The sequence below is a fragment of the Telmatherina bonti genome (assembly GCF_933228915.1).
Source record: "Telmatherina bonti genome assembly, chromosome: 4".
Classification (NCBI taxonomy): domain Eukaryota; kingdom Metazoa; phylum Chordata; class Actinopteri; order Atheriniformes; family Telmatherinidae; genus Telmatherina; species Telmatherina bonti.
In genome coordinates, this window is record NC_136622.1 from 23,952,350 (window position 1) to 23,970,280 (window position 17,931).

At 38.2% G+C, this 17,931-nt stretch overlaps 4 protein-coding genes across 4 annotated transcripts in view; 2 read left to right on the forward strand and 2 right to left on the reverse strand.

The window, feature by feature from the left end:
• The window catches only part of lgr6 (leucine-rich repeat containing G protein-coupled receptor 6), a 36,794-nt gene extending 33,187 nt beyond the window's left edge, over nt 1-3,607 (forward strand). Inside the window, exons 16-18 of the mRNA XM_079238632.1 lie at nt 556-710; nt 1,308-1,388; nt 1,484-3,607. Coding sequence (XP_079094758.1) covers nt 556-710; nt 1,308-1,388; nt 1,484-2,628 — 1,381 coding nt within the window. The 3' untranslated portion in view covers nt 2,629-3,607. The remainder of the gene's footprint in view (nt 1-555; nt 711-1,307; nt 1,389-1,483) is intronic.
• A 332-nt stretch (nt 3,608-3,939) lies between these two features.
• Nucleotides 3,940-7,809, reverse strand: ube2t (ubiquitin-conjugating enzyme E2T (putative)). Its single transcript, XM_079239790.1, has 7 exons — nt 7,715-7,809; nt 7,458-7,567; nt 5,288-5,357; nt 5,077-5,182; nt 4,836-4,934; nt 4,388-4,471; nt 3,940-4,127 (listed from the first exon to the last, which is right to left on the reverse strand). Exons 2-7 carry the CDS (start codon nt 7,564-7,566, stop codon nt 4,011-4,013), a joined length of 585 nt encoding a protein of 194 aa, XP_079095916.1. The 5' UTR covers nt 7,567; nt 7,715-7,809; the 3' UTR covers nt 3,940-4,010.
• Nucleotides 7,810-8,396: 587 nt separating this feature from the next.
• LOC306755169 (putative methyltransferase YdaC) lies at nt 8,397-11,812 on the reverse strand. Its single transcript, XM_079239459.1, has 4 exons — nt 11,774-11,812; nt 10,759-11,015; nt 10,334-10,514; nt 8,397-10,234 (listed from the first exon to the last, which is right to left on the reverse strand). Exons 2-4 carry the CDS (start codon nt 11,011-11,013, stop codon nt 10,038-10,040), a joined length of 633 nt encoding a protein of 210 aa, XP_079095585.1. The 5' UTR covers nt 11,014-11,015; nt 11,774-11,812; the 3' UTR covers nt 8,397-10,037.
• Nucleotides 11,813-12,177: 365 nt separating this feature from the next.
• Nucleotides 12,178-16,912, forward strand: etv7 (ETS variant transcription factor 7). The gene is made up of 9 exons (XM_079239891.1): nt 12,178-12,393; nt 12,567-12,714; nt 12,837-13,001; nt 13,084-13,260; nt 14,999-15,121; nt 15,265-15,396; nt 15,931-16,073; nt 16,199-16,299; nt 16,390-16,912. Exons 1-9 carry the CDS (start codon nt 12,361-12,363, stop codon nt 16,577-16,579), a joined length of 1,212 nt encoding a protein of 403 aa, XP_079096017.1. The 5' UTR covers nt 12,178-12,360; the 3' UTR covers nt 16,580-16,912.
• The last annotated feature ends 1,019 nt before the right edge of the window (nt 16,913-17,931 follow it).

The following is a 17,931-nucleotide window of genomic DNA, read 5'->3' on the forward strand; positions in this document are numbered from 1 at the left end:
CGACATTCAGCTAATTACAGCGTAGCCCTGCAAGCTATTCCTGGGCTGAGCTTCGAAAGGGAGGAGGCATTTGATAGCAAGTTAAATCCTGTTACAAACATCCCTGAAGGCCTGGAAAGGTGCAGTGAAGTAAAAAAGTGCGAGATGATTTCAAAGGCATTGAAAGATGGCACGTGATGAAGGCACAATAACACCATTACTGTAGAAAACTGACCAAAACAAAGGACCTGGCAGTTATCCATTTCCAAAGATCTATTATAGTACAATAAGTGCCTCCCTGCAGTCACTCACATCAAAGTTGATCCAGTCTTAAGAAAATGGCCTCTTTTTCCTCAAGCTATATGCACTTACGGAGAAAGATTGGAAGTTTAAAATGTTAATACAGGCTAAAAAATGAAATTCTAAAAAAAATTAGTTAAATGACAAAGATTATGCTCAAAACAAAGGCTAAAGTAGAAAAGTTGGAGTTTTGCTATTTTATTGTACATTTGTTTTATACCAACTACTGTGGCATTATTCTCTCTCGTAAATACTATTCTTGTTTATTTGGTACAGGGTGGTAGAAATGCCTTATACGTACCAGTGCTGTATATATGCATCCTGTGAAACCTACAAACCTATCAACCAGTGGGATACAGAACAGAGCAGCACTCATGAAGACCTTCACAAGAGGACTCTAGCCATGTATCCCATCCATGCTGACACACACTGTAAGACAGCACACACTTGTATCCACCAAAGTATGCAATTAGAATTAAAAATGGGATACACCCTCAGAACACGTTAGAAAGAAATCTGAGTTCTGGTTGCTTTTGCTTAGTTTCTAAGCCAGAAACATGTCAGAGTCACACTGAAACTATCATTACTCTGTACTTGACTTGCTTCCACTTACATATTGACCTATACATTCCTTTGGTTGGTGTAAAAAAAACGCAAGCAACCAAAATTAGGTTGAGATGAAAACTATTAGACCCACTCCACTAAAACTGAATCCAAACAATTACTGGGTGCACTACATGGCAACAATACATAGAATAAATACACTTATATATGTTTCTTCCACTTTGTATAAACATGTTATACTCATCAGAATCATGGAAGTTCCAATTATTTGTCCATCACTGCAAAAAAAACTGCTTTACTATTACAACAACACAGAAGAGTTACTACCACACATAATTTATAGTGCATGTACTCCTTATAGATTTATTTAAAAGTGTTATAAAAGCTAAAGAGGTCACACACAATAGAGTTTTGCAGTAAAGAGGTGCATCTCTAAATTTTGACCCAACAATGTTTTCTTCCAGATGATCCTGACCTGGAGGAGTTCCAGCTTGAAGTAGAAGAATCCAAACTGCAGACCAGTGTGCAATGCACACCCATACCTGGTAACTCAAGTTATCATTAAAATTAGACAGGTATGAGAAAACTGTGTTTGACACTTTATCTTTTAGCTTATTAGTTGCATTTCTTGTGTGTTCAGGTCCCTTCCGTCCTTGTGAGTCTCTTCTGGGCAGCTGGCTGGTTCGTGTTGGCTTGTGGTCCATCTCCCTGGCATCTTTGCTGGGGAACTCCATCCTGCTCTTATCCCTCTTTGGCACACCTGGAAACCTGTCACCACTTCGCTTCACCGTGGCTTGCATGGGTGCTTCCAATCTGCTGACCGGGGTGTGTACGTGCACCCTGGCCCTTGTTGATGCTCTTACTCTGGGAGAATTCAGTCACTACGGAGCCCGCTGGGAGGGAGGTCCTGGGTGTCAGGCAACTGGATGGGTCTGGGTATTTGCATCCGAAGCGAGTGTATTGTTACTCACTCTCGCAGCAGTGCAGTGTGGCATGAGTGTGACGTGTGCCCGTGCCTATGGAAAATCCCCGTCCCTTGGGAGTGTGCGCACATGTGCGTTTTTCTGCCTCGCTCTGTCCCTCATACTAGCTTCTCTTCCACTGGTAGGAGTTGGAGAGTATGGATCTTCACCTTTTTGTCTCCCTTCACCCCTACCACCCCCAGTTCCTCGTCTGCCATCTTCCCTTGGCTTTCCTTTGGCACTCATTATGATGAACACCCTGTGCTTGCTAATAGTAACAGGTTCTTACATCCGTCTTTACTGGGAGTTACTGAGGGGGGAATGTGAGGGCTTGTGGGACTGTGCTATGATCAAACATGTTGCCTGGCTAATATTCACTAATGGCCTCCTGTACGTTCCAGTAGCTTTCCTCTCTCTTTGCTCCCTTCTGGGTCTCCTCTCTCTGGGAGATGAGGTTCTGAAATCAGTCCTGTTGCTCCTTCAGCCCTTGCCTGCTTGCCTCAACCCTCTTCTCTTCCTCCTTTTCACGAGAGATCACTCTCAATTGTTCTTCTGGCCTCGCCCCAAAGCACGCCCACAGCTGCGCCGCGACCGCACCCTGGACTCATTGGTCTCCGTGGAGACAGAGAAGAGCTCCTGCTCCGATTCATCAATGCAGGTGTCACTTAATGATGCTGATGCCATGAACAAGGGGGGATCTTCTCCACAGTTTGGATTAGATCCAATCCGATTGTCCCACTGCTCTTCCACTTCTTCTGTTCCACTCATCCCATGCCAAATACCCACTCACACAGTCAGAGATAGGGAGAGGGTGACAGAATGAGGGAGCTGAAGAGACTATGAATATTATGAAAGTTTGGATCAAGGTGAGATTCATAACACGCCCTGTATCGTCCTAACATGACTCACTTCTCATCCATGAGCCACCAAGTCAGCTGTATGGAAATCTGGGACACTACAGGCCTTCATGGACCATCTCTTGCTATCGGTTTATAAGCTCCTTAGAATAAGTCAACAGAAGCTGTTGGGGACAATAGAGAAGTTAATGAGAAAACTATAAATGGAGGCTGGGACAAAATTTTCTTTTCCAGGAAAAACTTTCTTTCAGGAAATGCCAGTACTGTTGTACTAAAGGACTATTTTGGAGACTATCCAGTGGACTGAGTCAATCACAAACTTGAACAAAGGAAACGGAAAAGTTAACATGTAAAATTAAGCATTACATAGATCAATGGTTTACCCAGACCGAATGTTTATACTGAAATGTGATCACTACAAATGTAAATTATAAGTTACAGAATGTTGTTTTTTTTTTTTAAAGTGAAGTTACTTTTATTTTAAATTATAGCGTTTATAGGTCTGTTTCAAACAAAAAGGGAGTCATCAACCACACCAGGTCATTTAACCAGTGTAAGCCAGTATTTTTCATTTACAGCAACATTGTCAGACATGCTCAAATTGTGTAACATAACAGGCTTGACACACAAAAAAATCATGTTTAGGTAGCAAAATGTAACATCAAATGGACTATATATACAGCTTCATGCGGTTTACATTGTTTGGTCTCTAATATGAAACTGTGCTTACCTGGAAGTAAGAAATCATGCGGTCTGAATGGGACGTAGCTATCTTTCTACAGATTTTACAGTAGGCAAGTGATCTCTATACATACAATATAACTACCTCTGAGCTAGCATGGTATTGACTCACTACAGCCTTATGATGTCCGTCTTCTTTTTATAAAACGGCAAATATATAATTTTATATATTAAAAAAATTTTAGTTTGTAAAAAAAAACAAAACAAAAAATGTACCGTTTAGGTTGTACATACTTTGTATACGATTGGTAAGCATATATTTGAATAAAATGATTATCTTTGTACTTTATATACCCTTGTTAACCTCCCCTCTGACTATGCTACTATTCTAAAACAAACCAACACTTCACACAAAGTCAAAGCACTAAATTCAATGCATTGATAAACTTTAATATCACAACACATACACAGAATACAATACTAAACCAATCAATCCATGTGTGTGTGTGTATATATTTATATATATATATATATATATATATATATATATATATATATACACATACATATATATATACATATGTGTGTGTGTGTGTATTTGCATGACAGTGTTGGAGCTAAAATGAAAATTAAAAGTCTTATATAAACCTAACAAGAGGGGTGGAAACTAAACACAGGGTCTCTTTGATGGCTCTTCTGTCTCTTGGTGTCCATGGAGCGCCTCTCTTTTTCGAGATGATTTATTCTGATCCTGAATGTTTTCTTTGTTATTCTCCACACGTCCCTGGACACACATGCATGATACTTTTCTGTATGAACTGTGGTCACATCTGGATATATATCACACATCACTAACAATGTTAAAAGCAAACGTTACAGAACAGATCTTTTGAGGGGCCACAGCACAACCTTGTGGGTCATATAAGCTACTACACGTAATCGCATAAAAAAACTGCTGTGGAGCAAGCAGCATTATATCACGTGATGAAAAAAGAGAAACTGTTCAAGAACAGCAATGAAATATCCATACAACTGGAGACTTACAGTATTCCTTTGAACAGCGTGATCCTGAGTCCACCTTCTGGCTTTTTCCATGTACAGGTGCTTGTTGTATTTGAACTCTGATGACTGTATTAAAACAAGAGAAAAGGTAAGTTTGTTACAGACCTAAGTGTTCTCACACAATCTCTCTTTGTATTATCACCTACACCTAATAGGTTTGAAAATCACTCTTTTCTTTTTGTAATCAGAGGTAAAAGTGCTCAAAGTTTTTTTTTTGTGTGTATGCTAAGCAAAAGCCTAGACTTCAAATAAAATATATAATGGAATATTTATTTAGTTCTTTTCCCATTCCATAAAAGCTCTACTGTCACTTAACCATATTGTCTTAAAATACAAATTAAGCACTGCAGGGTGATAATTTTTTCAAGTAAAGCTACTGAAAGAGGCAGTATGATCTTGTCATGGAAATAAAAGATCACAAATGACTCACAATGTCAGCCATAAGTGGGTCATCTGGATTAGGTTCAGCCATGAGGAGCTGAATGGAGGTGAGGACTGTGGAAATGTTCAGGGATGGCTTCCAGGCTCCCTGAAGGAAAATTCAAAGCAAAAACCTATCTAAACATGTATATATAGCTTTTCTTTCACAGCACAGAAAAAGTGTTAACATAAAAAAACAGACCAGTTGAGTGAAAAATAGATTATCTCTTGTTTTTTAAATCTATTACTACCTTTGGTGGCAGTTTGAGAGCATCATGGCAGATACGTCCTGAGTTGTCAATGTTTGGGTGATAGATTGGGGTCAAGAACTTTATTTTTGGAGGCTCAAATGGATACCTAAAAGATAAAAGTAAGTTAGTTGAACATGTTTTAGTAAATGCTTGAAACTGGCAAACAGGTTGAATGAGATGCATTGATATTAGGCTTTAAATAAAAAGGTACCTATCTGGGATTTTGACTTCCAAGGAAAAGATTCCACCTTCATATGGAGTTCCTGTTCCACCCACTATTTCTATAGGGGAAAGCAAAGCTATATACATTTTTTCATATAAAAAAAAAAATGGTGACATATATGAAGAATGAAAATTCACTACTAAGTTAAGGCATTTCCAAAATCTCTAAAATTACAATATAATAACAGTAATGATTATTCTGAATCTGACACTACATTTGTACATATTTCATATATTTTTATTTATTTATTTTGAACAGTAATTAGATTAACTCAAACACGGATATAAAACAACAAAGCAAACAAAATTAAGAGGTCACACGTGACGCAAAAAATTTAATTTACAAGTGACCAATCTATATGTTCGAAAAGGTGTAGGAATAAGTGTAAAACTTATTAAATCCTACCTCCTTTTTCTAAATGTCGATGTTACACATCATATACTCACACTAACTACATAGCATAAATTCAGATGTAAATACATAATAACAGCTTCAGACATCAAACCATGCATATTAGCCAAGTCACCCATATAGAGTATACAAGAACTTAAATCACACATATTCACCCCAGACTATACTATCCATGATCACACAATCCAAAACATAGCAACGGACAATACTCCATCATATTTGCGACAATTCACAATCCATCTGTGCCTAAACACCGCCACATCATCCGCCAAATACATCTATGTGTTCCCTGCAAATGCATATAATGCATACTCACTCCCATACCTTTTAAATATACTCTGTTTTTTTTTCTTCATAAATTAGGATGATGTTTGGACATTGTTTCTTCTCTACATTCAATCCATTCCAGCGTCTCACTCCATTAATTGTTATACTAAATCATTTTTTAGTTGTTCAATATCACATTATTTTAAATTCTGACCTGTCTCTAAGGTTAAACCCCCCGCTTCTTTTCAGAAACATTGATTGCAGGTAGCAAGGCAATACGTTTTTCTTGACTTTATATAAAAATACTACTGTAATAAAGTCTATTATATGATGTAATTTCAATGTTTTAGACTTAATGAAAAGTGGATTTGTATATTCACCTGCTTTATGGATGACTCAAATTGTTTTTCTGTTTTTTTTGCAGTTTAAATCTGTCCTCTGGCTCCAGTGAACTTTTAATAAGTGTTACCCCAAACCTTTATACAGTAAATTGAATATGGTGAGACCATCGAACATTACAGTATGTGGAGTGCTTCGTAATGTATAAAGTGACTTACTTTAGCCATTATTGATTTGCTTCTTGATGGCTTGTTACAAATGTATTTAATATGTGACTTTCCGCTAAGTTTGTCATCAATTATTACCCCTAAAAACTTTATGTGATGAACACTTTCTATATGAACACCATTTATCAGTATTTGTACCATGTAAAGATAGCTTTCACTATTGACCAGTGGTGTCCAGCTGTACTGGAGAGCTGCAGTCCAGCAAGTTTTTAGTTGTCTCCCTGATACAACACACCTGATTCAAATTAAATGACTTGGCTCAACGGCTTGTTGTCAAGTTCTACCCAATCATGTTGACCTATTAATCTGATTCTTGTATGCTGCAGCAAGAAACATCCAAGAGCAGCAGGCGAGTGACCCCTGAGGACTGTCTTACCATCATCACTTTAGACCAGTGTCTCAATCCAAGTCCTCAAGACCTACAACCTGTCATGTTTTATCAAAAACCCGACTTTAAACACACCCGAACAAACAATGTCTACAGGCTTGCAGAGAACTTAATAAGGACATTTATTATTCTGAATCAGGCATGTTTGAGTAGGAACACATCCAAGACATGCAGGGCAGACCTGGAATGATAAATGCTGCTTCAGACAGACTAAGCAGTTTAACTAGCTTGTACAATACTCCTTTAAGCATTCGCATTTTATGTTAGACACGCCTGATAATATTAATTTAATTTATTTTATTCCAAATCAGTCTACACACAATGGGGACTGGATGCAAACAGTTAACTTCATAAATATTTGTTATATGGTTATTCCACTTTAAAATCTGGGTCTTTGGTGCTCTCAGTATTCTCTCAGTTCTCAGTATTGACAGGAGTTTACATCTAAATTGGTCAAATTCCAATAACCAGCTTTTGGCTAATGTCGTGATTTTCTGGCATGACGTGACAATATTGTGGTACTTACGTGCACGGAGATCGTCAATCCGTTCTTCGGTGTGCCAACATGTTATCCCGGGAGGTGGCTCGGTGCTCAGCATCTGGAGCTCACGCTTCAAACGGGAAGCCCTCTGCATTCTGTAACAGAAAATACAACAAACGAACACAACTCTTACTCTACTTATTTACAAAAAACAAATGATTGTCAGCGCATTATATTCTGCTTTCTTGGAGTTTATCTTTATCACGCTTCATGTTAGCTTGCTGATACAAAGCTACGCTTACCTTTAGATCTATATTTAATAAATTACAGAAAGAAACGCTGAAAACTCGTTTTGAATTCCGCTCCTAAGCGACCAGCCGCCAACTGCGATTCTTCTTCACGGGTTTCTTCTTCTACAGCTTTAAAAACGGTTACTTAACCAGAGACAGATCGCCACCTACCGGTGAATTTCTAATATTTTAATCATAGTATTCGATGGACTGCATCATGTCATCAACCCAGGCACAATACTCCCTCTGCTTTAAAAAAAACATGTTTATTGAAGCTACTGGTATTGATGCTTTAGTCATCTTGTTGATTATCTTTGCTTCTCAGTTAAATCCAAAATAACTGTCAGTATTATCAAATTATTATCAAATGTCAAACTCAACATATAAGTTTGGATTTAGGCTATTCTGAATAGTTTTTAAATGTATGTTATCATTTATAGCTTCAACAGTAAAATGCAAGTAAAATGCTGTGTGTTTATTCTAGTTTATTCTACCATACATGCACCCCCCCCCCCCCCCCAAAAAAAACAAACAAAAAAACACTGACCCACACATACTTTAGTTACTGATTATTAATTATTTGAGTCCAATAAATTCATCCAACTTCCCAAATATTACATTAATTGTTTTTAATCAGCATCATATTATTAAAACATAACAGTAAATTCTATTCCTTAAGATGTAATTCCACACATTTAATCGTTTTTTTCAATGAGAAAGTTGGCAGGGCAGCTAAAGGATGTAGGGCTTAGGGCTAACACAGACAGCTCCCCAGGTTCCCTGCTGGCCCGGCATTCCAGTCGAGATCACAGAGACAGCACTCAGACTGGATGTTGTGATATGGGCTACAGTGGCCAAAAATGTTCTCATTATGGAAATTACTGTGCCATGGGAGGAGTAAATAGCAGCAGTGTACAAGCCCAAGTGGCTCAAGTACTCAGATTGGACTGCAAAGAGAGAGGCTGGACTGCCATCATCCACCCAGTGGAGGTTGGATGTGGGGGTTTTGTAGGGACATCCCACAGCCCATCTTCTCCAGCCCAATGGAATGACAGGAGCAGGCCTGACAAGGTACAGCAAAGAGTTGGCACAGGAGTGGAGAAAGCAAGCTGCTGTCATCTGCAGAAGTTCTCGGACGACTCTGCAGTGGTCGGCCTTATCACAGATGGGGATGACAGGCAGTATAGAAGACTTCTCCAGGACTTTGTGGACTGGTGCCACAGTAACTGTCTCCAGATCAATTTGGGCAAAACGAAGGAGCTGGTGGTTGAATTTGGCAGGCACAAGTATGTCTGCCCTACACCAGTGAATATCCAGGGACTGGATATTGAGGTTGGAGGTATCTAGGTGTTCATCTGAACAACAAACTGAATTGATCAGACACCACAGCTCTTTACAGGAAGGGGCAGAGCAGACTCCACCTACTGAGGAGACTCAGGTCTTTTAGAGTGCAGGGAGCATTCCTGAGGACTTTTTATGACTCAATGGTGGCATCTGCCATCTTCTACGGAGTGGTCTGCTGGAACAGCAGCACCGCAACAGTGGACAAGAAGAGACTGAAAAGACTGGTAAGAAGAGGAAGATGGGGTCCTGGGGTGCCCACTGGTTTCTGTGGAGGAGGTGGGAGATCGGAGGATGCTGACAAAGCCATCATCCCTGATAGGAAGTACCCCTCACCCCATGCAGAGTACTGTCACAGCATTGTGCAGCTCATTTAGCAACAGGCTGCTCCATCCACGCTGTGTGACGGAACGCTATCGCAGGTCTTTCCTCCCTGCTGCCTTCAGACTTTACAATCAGGCATGCTCACAGTAAAACACATATTTGATCATATGTGTATGTGATCATAATGTGCAAAAACAATTCTGCACTGAAGTCATTTTATCTGTTATTCTTGTAGTTGCATTAATTTATTACTGTCCTCACTTATTCTTGGTTTCTTACATTTCTCTTTGTATTTTACAGTGTGTTTCCACTTTACTGGCTGCTGTAACAATGTGAATTTCTCCTGAGGGGGACTAATAAAGGATTATCTTATCTTATCTTACTGGTTGTTGCTATGGAGGAGAGACATGAGCTTGGGTCGAACACTCCAATGAAAGCAAAATGGCGAATATGTTCCTACAACCGCCACACATCACATTCTCTTGAAATTGACATATTTCAACCATGTGACCAGAAAAACACAATTAATACAATGAAAACATTTGTAATAATTGCATAGTTATTATAATAATTCACAGATTATGTATGTTCAATAAGCATAGTATGCTATATTTAGGTAATCAGAAAATAAAACCCTTAAAATATCAGAATCAGGACGGAACATGCAGTTTCATTTTAGGGCAGTGGCATAAATAGCCTGAAATGTTATGTCCTTGTGCCGTTTGTCTTCCATCTTGACGTCAGTGAAGCCAGAATCTCTCAGAGCTGCCATATAGGTGTCTGGGTGCCAGTTCTTTTCTGGCAGCACTCGCTTTGCTGTCAAAGTTGCCAAATTAGAAAATCTTAATGTGGTAACCATCAGGCTTCCTGGGTGGGTTAAAAATGTTATTAAAAAAATGATTTGATGCAGGTTTTTATTTGGATGAAAAATACAGTCTCAAAATAAAGTCTGTCCAGCAAAGTTACCTGGTTTCATTACACGGTGTATTTCTGTGGCTCCTTTCCTGAGATCAGGCCAAAAGTAGTAGCAGTTACAATGAAAGACTTTATCCACGGTATTGTCTGCCAGGGGCATTGCAGCAACATCACAGTGGTGTAGAGTCACTTTGCCAGTGGTTACGAGTTCCTTCACTCGTTCTTGTGCCATCTGTCATATTAGAAAAATAAATTATCTCAACTGTTTTGACGTGTGCAATTTCTCCAAAAACAAATTTGCAACAGATATTTCAGCTTTTTGCCTACAATTTACTCAGATGTATCTTAGTTATTATACTTTATAGAAATGATTACAGTATGGGGCTGAATTAAGCTGACTAAAAAAACATTTAAAAAAATATCATTCTGTATTTTAGGATTTATGCCCTTTTTTTTGTTAAGAACTTAAAGATCACCTGATGCATGTACTCTGAGTAATCCACCCCAATGAGGTGGCCTTTAGGGTCAGTGAGCAATTTGGCTGCTGACTGCAGGCCCAGACCTGGACCGTGACCCAGCTCCAGCACTGTGTCTCCTGGTTGGATCCCGCACAACTGCACAGCATTTTCCTCAAGGATCTTGTTCCGAACTGTAAGCAGCTTACTGACCAACCATCCAGCCACAGATCGTGTGGGGTTGCCTAACTGTTTCCCCAATTTTGCAGCCCACATCACTGGAGAAATATGAGACAAATCATGTAGTTGGCAGCACAATATTTCACTGTTGTGTCAACATAGAGATTGTAATAATAAAAATGAAAAAAAGGCTGAAACACTTTCGCAAGACATTTCAAATACTATCTTTTATTAAATAAAGCAGCAACTTTCGAAACAGAATATAAAGAAAGAAAGAAAGAAAGAAAGAAAGAGAAAAACACCCAGCACTTTCATCACCCCAAGCTTGCCCTCAAAATGTGCCATTCTGTCTGGCCTCTTCACGCCTGTCACATCTCTCTGCCGAACTTTAAACCCACCGTTAATCATGTTATCTGGCGAAAATAAACTTTATTTTCGCAAGAAAAACAATCCTCAATATAGCAACATAACTACTAAATTACCTCATCTCTGGTTAACAAATAAAAGTAACAACAGCTGATCTCGGCTTCTGTCCATTTTAATTGAGGCTATCTAATACTGAGATTTATTTACTTGTCTCTGACTTCAAGACTTCTCGAATACAAAATTTGATCATATTTACTAGTGCTATTGACTATGTAGGCTTACTGTACAGTAGCGAGGCTAACATTGAAGTTGGGAGATGATAAAGGTCACTCAACTTTGGTCCAGAAACGTCGCTGCAGCTTCTCCGTCTGTTTTTTTTTTTTTTTTTAATCATTTTAATGCTTTAACTATAATTGTCCACACTGTACGAGCTGCAGTGTTTTCATCATAACTTCCATTTCTCGCCTGCTTGCCTGAATAAATGGCTTACCTAATGTCTTTAACAGTGAAATTAAATCCAGCCGTTTGTCGCCGTCTATGTTTATTTCCTGCTAAAAGGAGGCGGCGCCGCTCGGTTGAACGGGCGCACGCGCTGCGGACATCGTGTACTTTTTCCACGCACCCGCAGCGTCGACTCGTTCTTCTTGCTATTTCATTTTAATTCCCTCCCATCTCTTTTATTTATTAATGTTTTTATTTTGTGAATCCATAAAAGTGTGAAAAATAACTTTCACTGTGTTGCATTTCATGTACAAAAATGAGAATAAAAAGCGCTTCCGCAATTATCTCTTTTTTTTTGGAAGTATAGGATCACCTATCGTTGATTCTTCCTCCAATGAGCCTGTTGTGCACACACCCCCTGCGAGGATTATGTTCCTTTCGTTTTCATTTCCCGGAAGGGTCGAATGTGAAAATAGAATAGCATTTATTTAATTGGGCAAAGTGTTGTATTTTCACTTAAATCTGAGTTTGGCGAAGTGCGACCTTTAGATTATTCCATGTTGTAGACGAACGGTACATCTGCGTATGAAGAAATCATGCTGTTTCTCAGCTCGAGCGAATAAATAACCTATTTCAATGGCGAACACCTTCCCGTCACCTTCGATCAAGGTAAATTAAACTGTAAGGGAGAGGGGGAAAAAGCGCAGGGATGGAGGCATTTTATCTTTGTAACAGTTTCGGTCTAAATGTTATTTCTGCTGCTTTAAACTTTTACTCAGCATGGCTGTTAGGTAGGCTAACTAAAGTTTGTGTATGCATCTGTTTGTGTGTATGTTTTGTAGCAAGAAAACGAAGCAAACAGTCCTTCCTCTGTGATGCAAGGGATTCAGGTCAATCTCCCTCCAAGTGCCATTCTCTCACCTTCTAACCATGTTCCTTTGGTTAGTCCTCCAACTCAGGAGGACCTGTGGCATCTACCTGGACGCCTGAGTGAGTCAGACTCTTCTCTAGTTTCCTTTTTTTTTTTTTTTTAGCACCCTCAGCCTTACCCTGTCAGTGTTGTTTGTTTTGTTTTTTTTTGTTTTTTTTTTTTTAAACTTTGCATTAAATAGGAATAAACCCATCTCTGTGGGACAAGGAGGATGTCGCCCACTGGCTCTATTGGGCTCAGAAGGAGTACTCGCTGCGGAAGCCAGAAAAGGGATGTTTTGAGATGAATGGCAGAGCTTTGTGCCTCCTTACCAAAGAAGACTTCAGACGCCGCTGCCCCAGCTCAGGTAGAGAGAGGAGTATCAGAGCACTCAAACAGCATACTGATGTTTCTTTGAATTTTCTTGAGATCTTCTGGGTTTTCCACAGGGGATGTTCTGTATGAGATCCTCCAGTGTGTTAAGCAGCAAAGGAGGACTGTCACATGTGAGCCTCCAAACACACCTTCTTCTGCGGCGAGTGGGCACATTCGGGTTGAAGCCGGTTCCCACAAACCCTCAAAAGCAGTCCAAGAGTCACAGTCTTTGACAGTTAGTGACCCCTCAGGTCAGTGTCAAGTACGTTTGTGGAAATAGGATTTTATCCCTAAGTTTGTATTGGTTTTCCCCACAAATGACAACATGGCCAATGATCGCTCAAGCCAGTCTAGAGCAAATTTAGAATGACACACACACACACACACATACACACACACACACATACATACATACATTTATATATATATATATATATATATATATATATATATATATATATATATATATATATATATGTATATATATATATATATATATGTATATGTATATATATATATATATATATATATATATATATATATATATATATATATATATATATATGTATATGTATATATATATATATATATATATATATATATATATATATATATATGTATATGTATATATATATATATATATACATATATATATATATATATATATATATGTATGTATATATGTATGTATGTATATATGTATGTATGTATGTATGTATGTAAGATACAATATTAACATCTGAGAAAGCAAAGCCCTGGGCAATGAATTCTTAACATACAGCCATTCATCTAAATAGATAAATATGTAACGTATACACACACATTACATATATATACATATACATACAGTTTATTCTTGAGGTATCTAAACAAGTTTAATTTCATTTAATACTAGTTAAATTGTGGATCCATCTTATTCCTAATCAGCATGCACAAACATACCAAGGCTGATCAGGAATGCTTTCTGTTGTGGTTTTGCTGTATCTTTTGTGAATACACGATTTTGCTTTTTTTTCCCTTCCCTAAACCTGCCTGAACCTGACCATTTCATGTCAGCCCTTGTTTTCTTTTACACTCTCTGTTTGCCACTTATGTTTTGGGATCATTTAGAGTATTACACTGAATTATTCTGTGTACTGTGCTTCGTAAGAAGTGTATTAATTACAACTCTTATGAATCGAATAAATCTATTGGAACAAAAAGCACAGTATTTCTCTGTTTAAAGGGGTGCTATTATGGTATTTCAAGTTTTCTGTGCTTTCTACAGTGTTACAGTGTTGAATCCTCATCAGACATGTGAACGACACTGTTTTTTATCACCTAAACGCATGTTTGAGTTTGAGTTTGAGTTCCAGCACGCTCTCCGTTCGGTTTCCATGGTGACGAAAAACGCGTCGTTTTAGAGAGTTTTTTTCTACTTCGAAATCCTTGTGACGTCCCGGGGGATAAGGTTTGGTGATTGGTTACCTTCTACTGTTTAACAAGGGCATATACAAATACATCAGGCGGGTGGAAAACGTCAGATAAAGTTATTTCCAACGATGGCTGGTGAGTTTATCAAAGAGAGACATCCTGCTGCATTCGTTGCTGTGGGTTGCTGTTTTCCACTTCGTTTCCAGGGTGACAATAACTCGATCAATCCCAGCCCTTCTGGTCTCAGAAATAAAAATAAATTAGCCTGAAATGCACATAATAGTTCCACTTTAAACTTAAACCTAAGTGCACAAGTACTCTAAAACCACGCACATTCCTTGTTTGTATCTACCCTAAACGAAGACACTTCTATTGTAGGAAGTATGGTATGTGCCATTCTTACAAATTCAGAGTCCAATGTGTTGACTTTGTTCTTAGCCCTGCTTTCAAGATATAAAATGGCTTCTTCATGTTAAACATTACACTAGTAAGTTCATTTTAAATGTTCAAACTGTGGTAAAATTACTTTTGCTTTCTATTTAACATTTCACATTTCCTCATATTTCTGCCTTGCAGTTTCACACGCTATCACCACTGCAGTGTCTGCAGCTGTTGTAGCCAGGGTGAGCAACCCACTGGAGCCTGTGTCACCTCCTAGAAATGGCCCTATCTTATACCCCTACACTCTTTCACATAATAGTGGGTATAAATGGAAGCTTACCAGAAATATAGCAATATTTTGCCCTGCATCTCTAATAACAAGTGAGAATAAATTATGTCTCTCTCTATTTTTCCTTTTCCTTTTTTTTTGTTATTTTCTGCATCTGCAAACAAATCAACAGTTGTCTCTACACTTCCCCACAAACAAGTTCAGTGTCCTTCCCTAACGGAGAACATCATCCAGGAACCACTAAACCTGTCCAGTCGCGAGAAGCCAAGAAGTCCACTTCACAAAGCTAATGGTCGCATCCCAGGTATTGTTCTATTCATTTGTTGAAAACTAGTTACACACACACACACACACACACACACACACACACAAAAGGCATTGGAACAAATCCATTTTATAGCAGAAAAGCTGCATCAGTATGCCCAAATACTGGATATCTGTTTTGAAACAAAGTCACTAAAAAACTCACATACACAGTCAGCAACAGAAGTTCTGCTGGTTTTTGTTTTTACATATTCTTGTAAAAGTCAGGTTTCCCAAAAACTAATAATTTCTTTCCAAAATTATCAGAAGCAGAAATATTAACATCTTCTTGACTTCTGTTACATATGTCATAATTTACTTCTGCACTTCTTTCGCTGTCATGCAGCCTAAGAGTGCATTAAACAATGAGTCTAATCTATTAATATCCATAATACAGAATTGCTTTCATGTTAGACTGAGTTACTTAAGCAATATATTAATATGTGGAATACAGGTCCATAAATATGGAACCCCCAAAAAATTATGATTATTGAATTAAAAAATGTGTTACTGCTTTTTTTTTTATTATGGCCAGAATGCAGACTACTATGGGACTATGTGTATCAGCTGCTGTGTGATGATCGGTACCAAGACTACATCCGGTGGGAAGACACAGACAGCCTGGTGTTCAGGGTGGTTGACCCCAATGGATTGGCACGTCTGTGGGGAAACCACAAGGTGAGTTGCCTATTTTTGTGCTTCATCTGACAGGGAAAATAAACAAACATGAAGCCAGTGATTCAACATGAGCATGGGAGATGGGGGTAACACCATGCTAACACCATGCTGTGCTCTTATGACAGAACCGGGACAATATGACCTATGAGAAAATGTCTCGCGCCTTGCGGCACTACTACAAGCTCAATATCATCAAAAAAGAGCGAGGACAAAAACTCCTCTTCAGGTCTCTGTCCATTTCTCTTTGTCCTTCACTTTTTGTCTCCTGAGAAAGCGAGCAGCATTATGATCACTGCCTCTCCAACTCCCCCCTCAGGTTTCTGAAACTCCCACAGGACATCCGGAAACAGCAAGTTGATGCTGCTGAGTCCCCAGGGTGCACACCCCCCCAGGATGAGGACTTTCCAGACAACAGTCCCACACATGAATTCATTGGGGATCACTTTGAGATTTCGCCTGATCGAGCTTCTCCTCAGCCTCCTTCAACTGGTACTCCAGTGAGATAAGAAAGAGGGGGATGAAAGTGCAGTAAACTAAAACTCATCTCAGTTGCAGCTTCCGAAAAAAAAAAAACCCAGGTTAAACTAAATCAGACTGTACAAGCAGATGTATTGTTGCAAAAATCTTTGCTGTGACATGTTGTTTTTGTATGTTTGTTTGTATTTGCTGTTAATGACTATAAATGTGATCTTGATTAACACTAACTCTAAGGGGCACATAAACGTCTGGTACAAAATACAATTATTTAGCTAACAATCAACAGAACTTAAATTTCTCGGGCTTGGTCAACACAACTACAATACATAATTGAATCTGTCACATACGGTCTAGCAGGTGGATGGCGTAAATTATGTGGATTATTCAGGTTTCATTGCAAGATGTAGCTGTGAAAATGGTTTATGATTATGTTTTTGTTTTGTTTTTTTCTGCTGCTTTGTGAAATAAATGTTTTATTTGCCAAAGAAACCATCAGGCTAATTGCATTTTTTCACATCAACAAAGCAAAGATGAGACAGAATTTACCAAAAAGGTGATTCAAAGTGACAGATATTATAATTATTATTTTTATTTAAAGTATATCCAACAACATGAAGACACTAATAGCATCCTCTTAACCCTTTGATGCATCATGTCCACTACAGTGGAGACATATTTAAAGGCTGTTTTCTAGTATATTCATCATAAGTGAGGATAGTATATTTGAAATGTTGCCACCTCAGTGGAAATTAGGAGAGTCACCTAACACACTGCCACTCACTGAAGCATAAACAAACATAATATAAAGTTTCATATGTACACATACATGTAATTACCTCAGTGACAAACAGAACAAGAAAATGATAATAGTAAATTTTTACAGAAAATTTCTATAATATAAATATGACAATATATTATTTTATAAATATAGATCAAATAAATAAACTAAATAAAAAGTGAAATGATATTAAAGACAAGTGTTTCTGCACATGTCTGTAGAAATAAAATATTGCATGTAAAGACATTGTGCCATTTTTTCTTTTTCTTAATAATTCATGCATCAGAGGCTTAATATGCAAAATGTGAATGCTATACCAGCAGGAGGTGCTGTGGTTGCACAGTGACTCTGGTGTTATGTGGCTGCTTTGTTTCTTTTACTCAAACTTCTTCTTTCCAAATCATCACATACATTGGAATTTATGTTAATATACTGCAAACATTTGCATTGGTTTTTTTTTTTTTTTTTTTTTTTTTTTTAAGAAAGTGAAATGAGTCAATGAATCCAGTGATACTGATATTTCCATGACATTTTTTTTTGTCCTTGAAGGAATAACGATAACAAATTTCTTCTTAGCTGGTGTGGTTTGAAATCCACTGAATT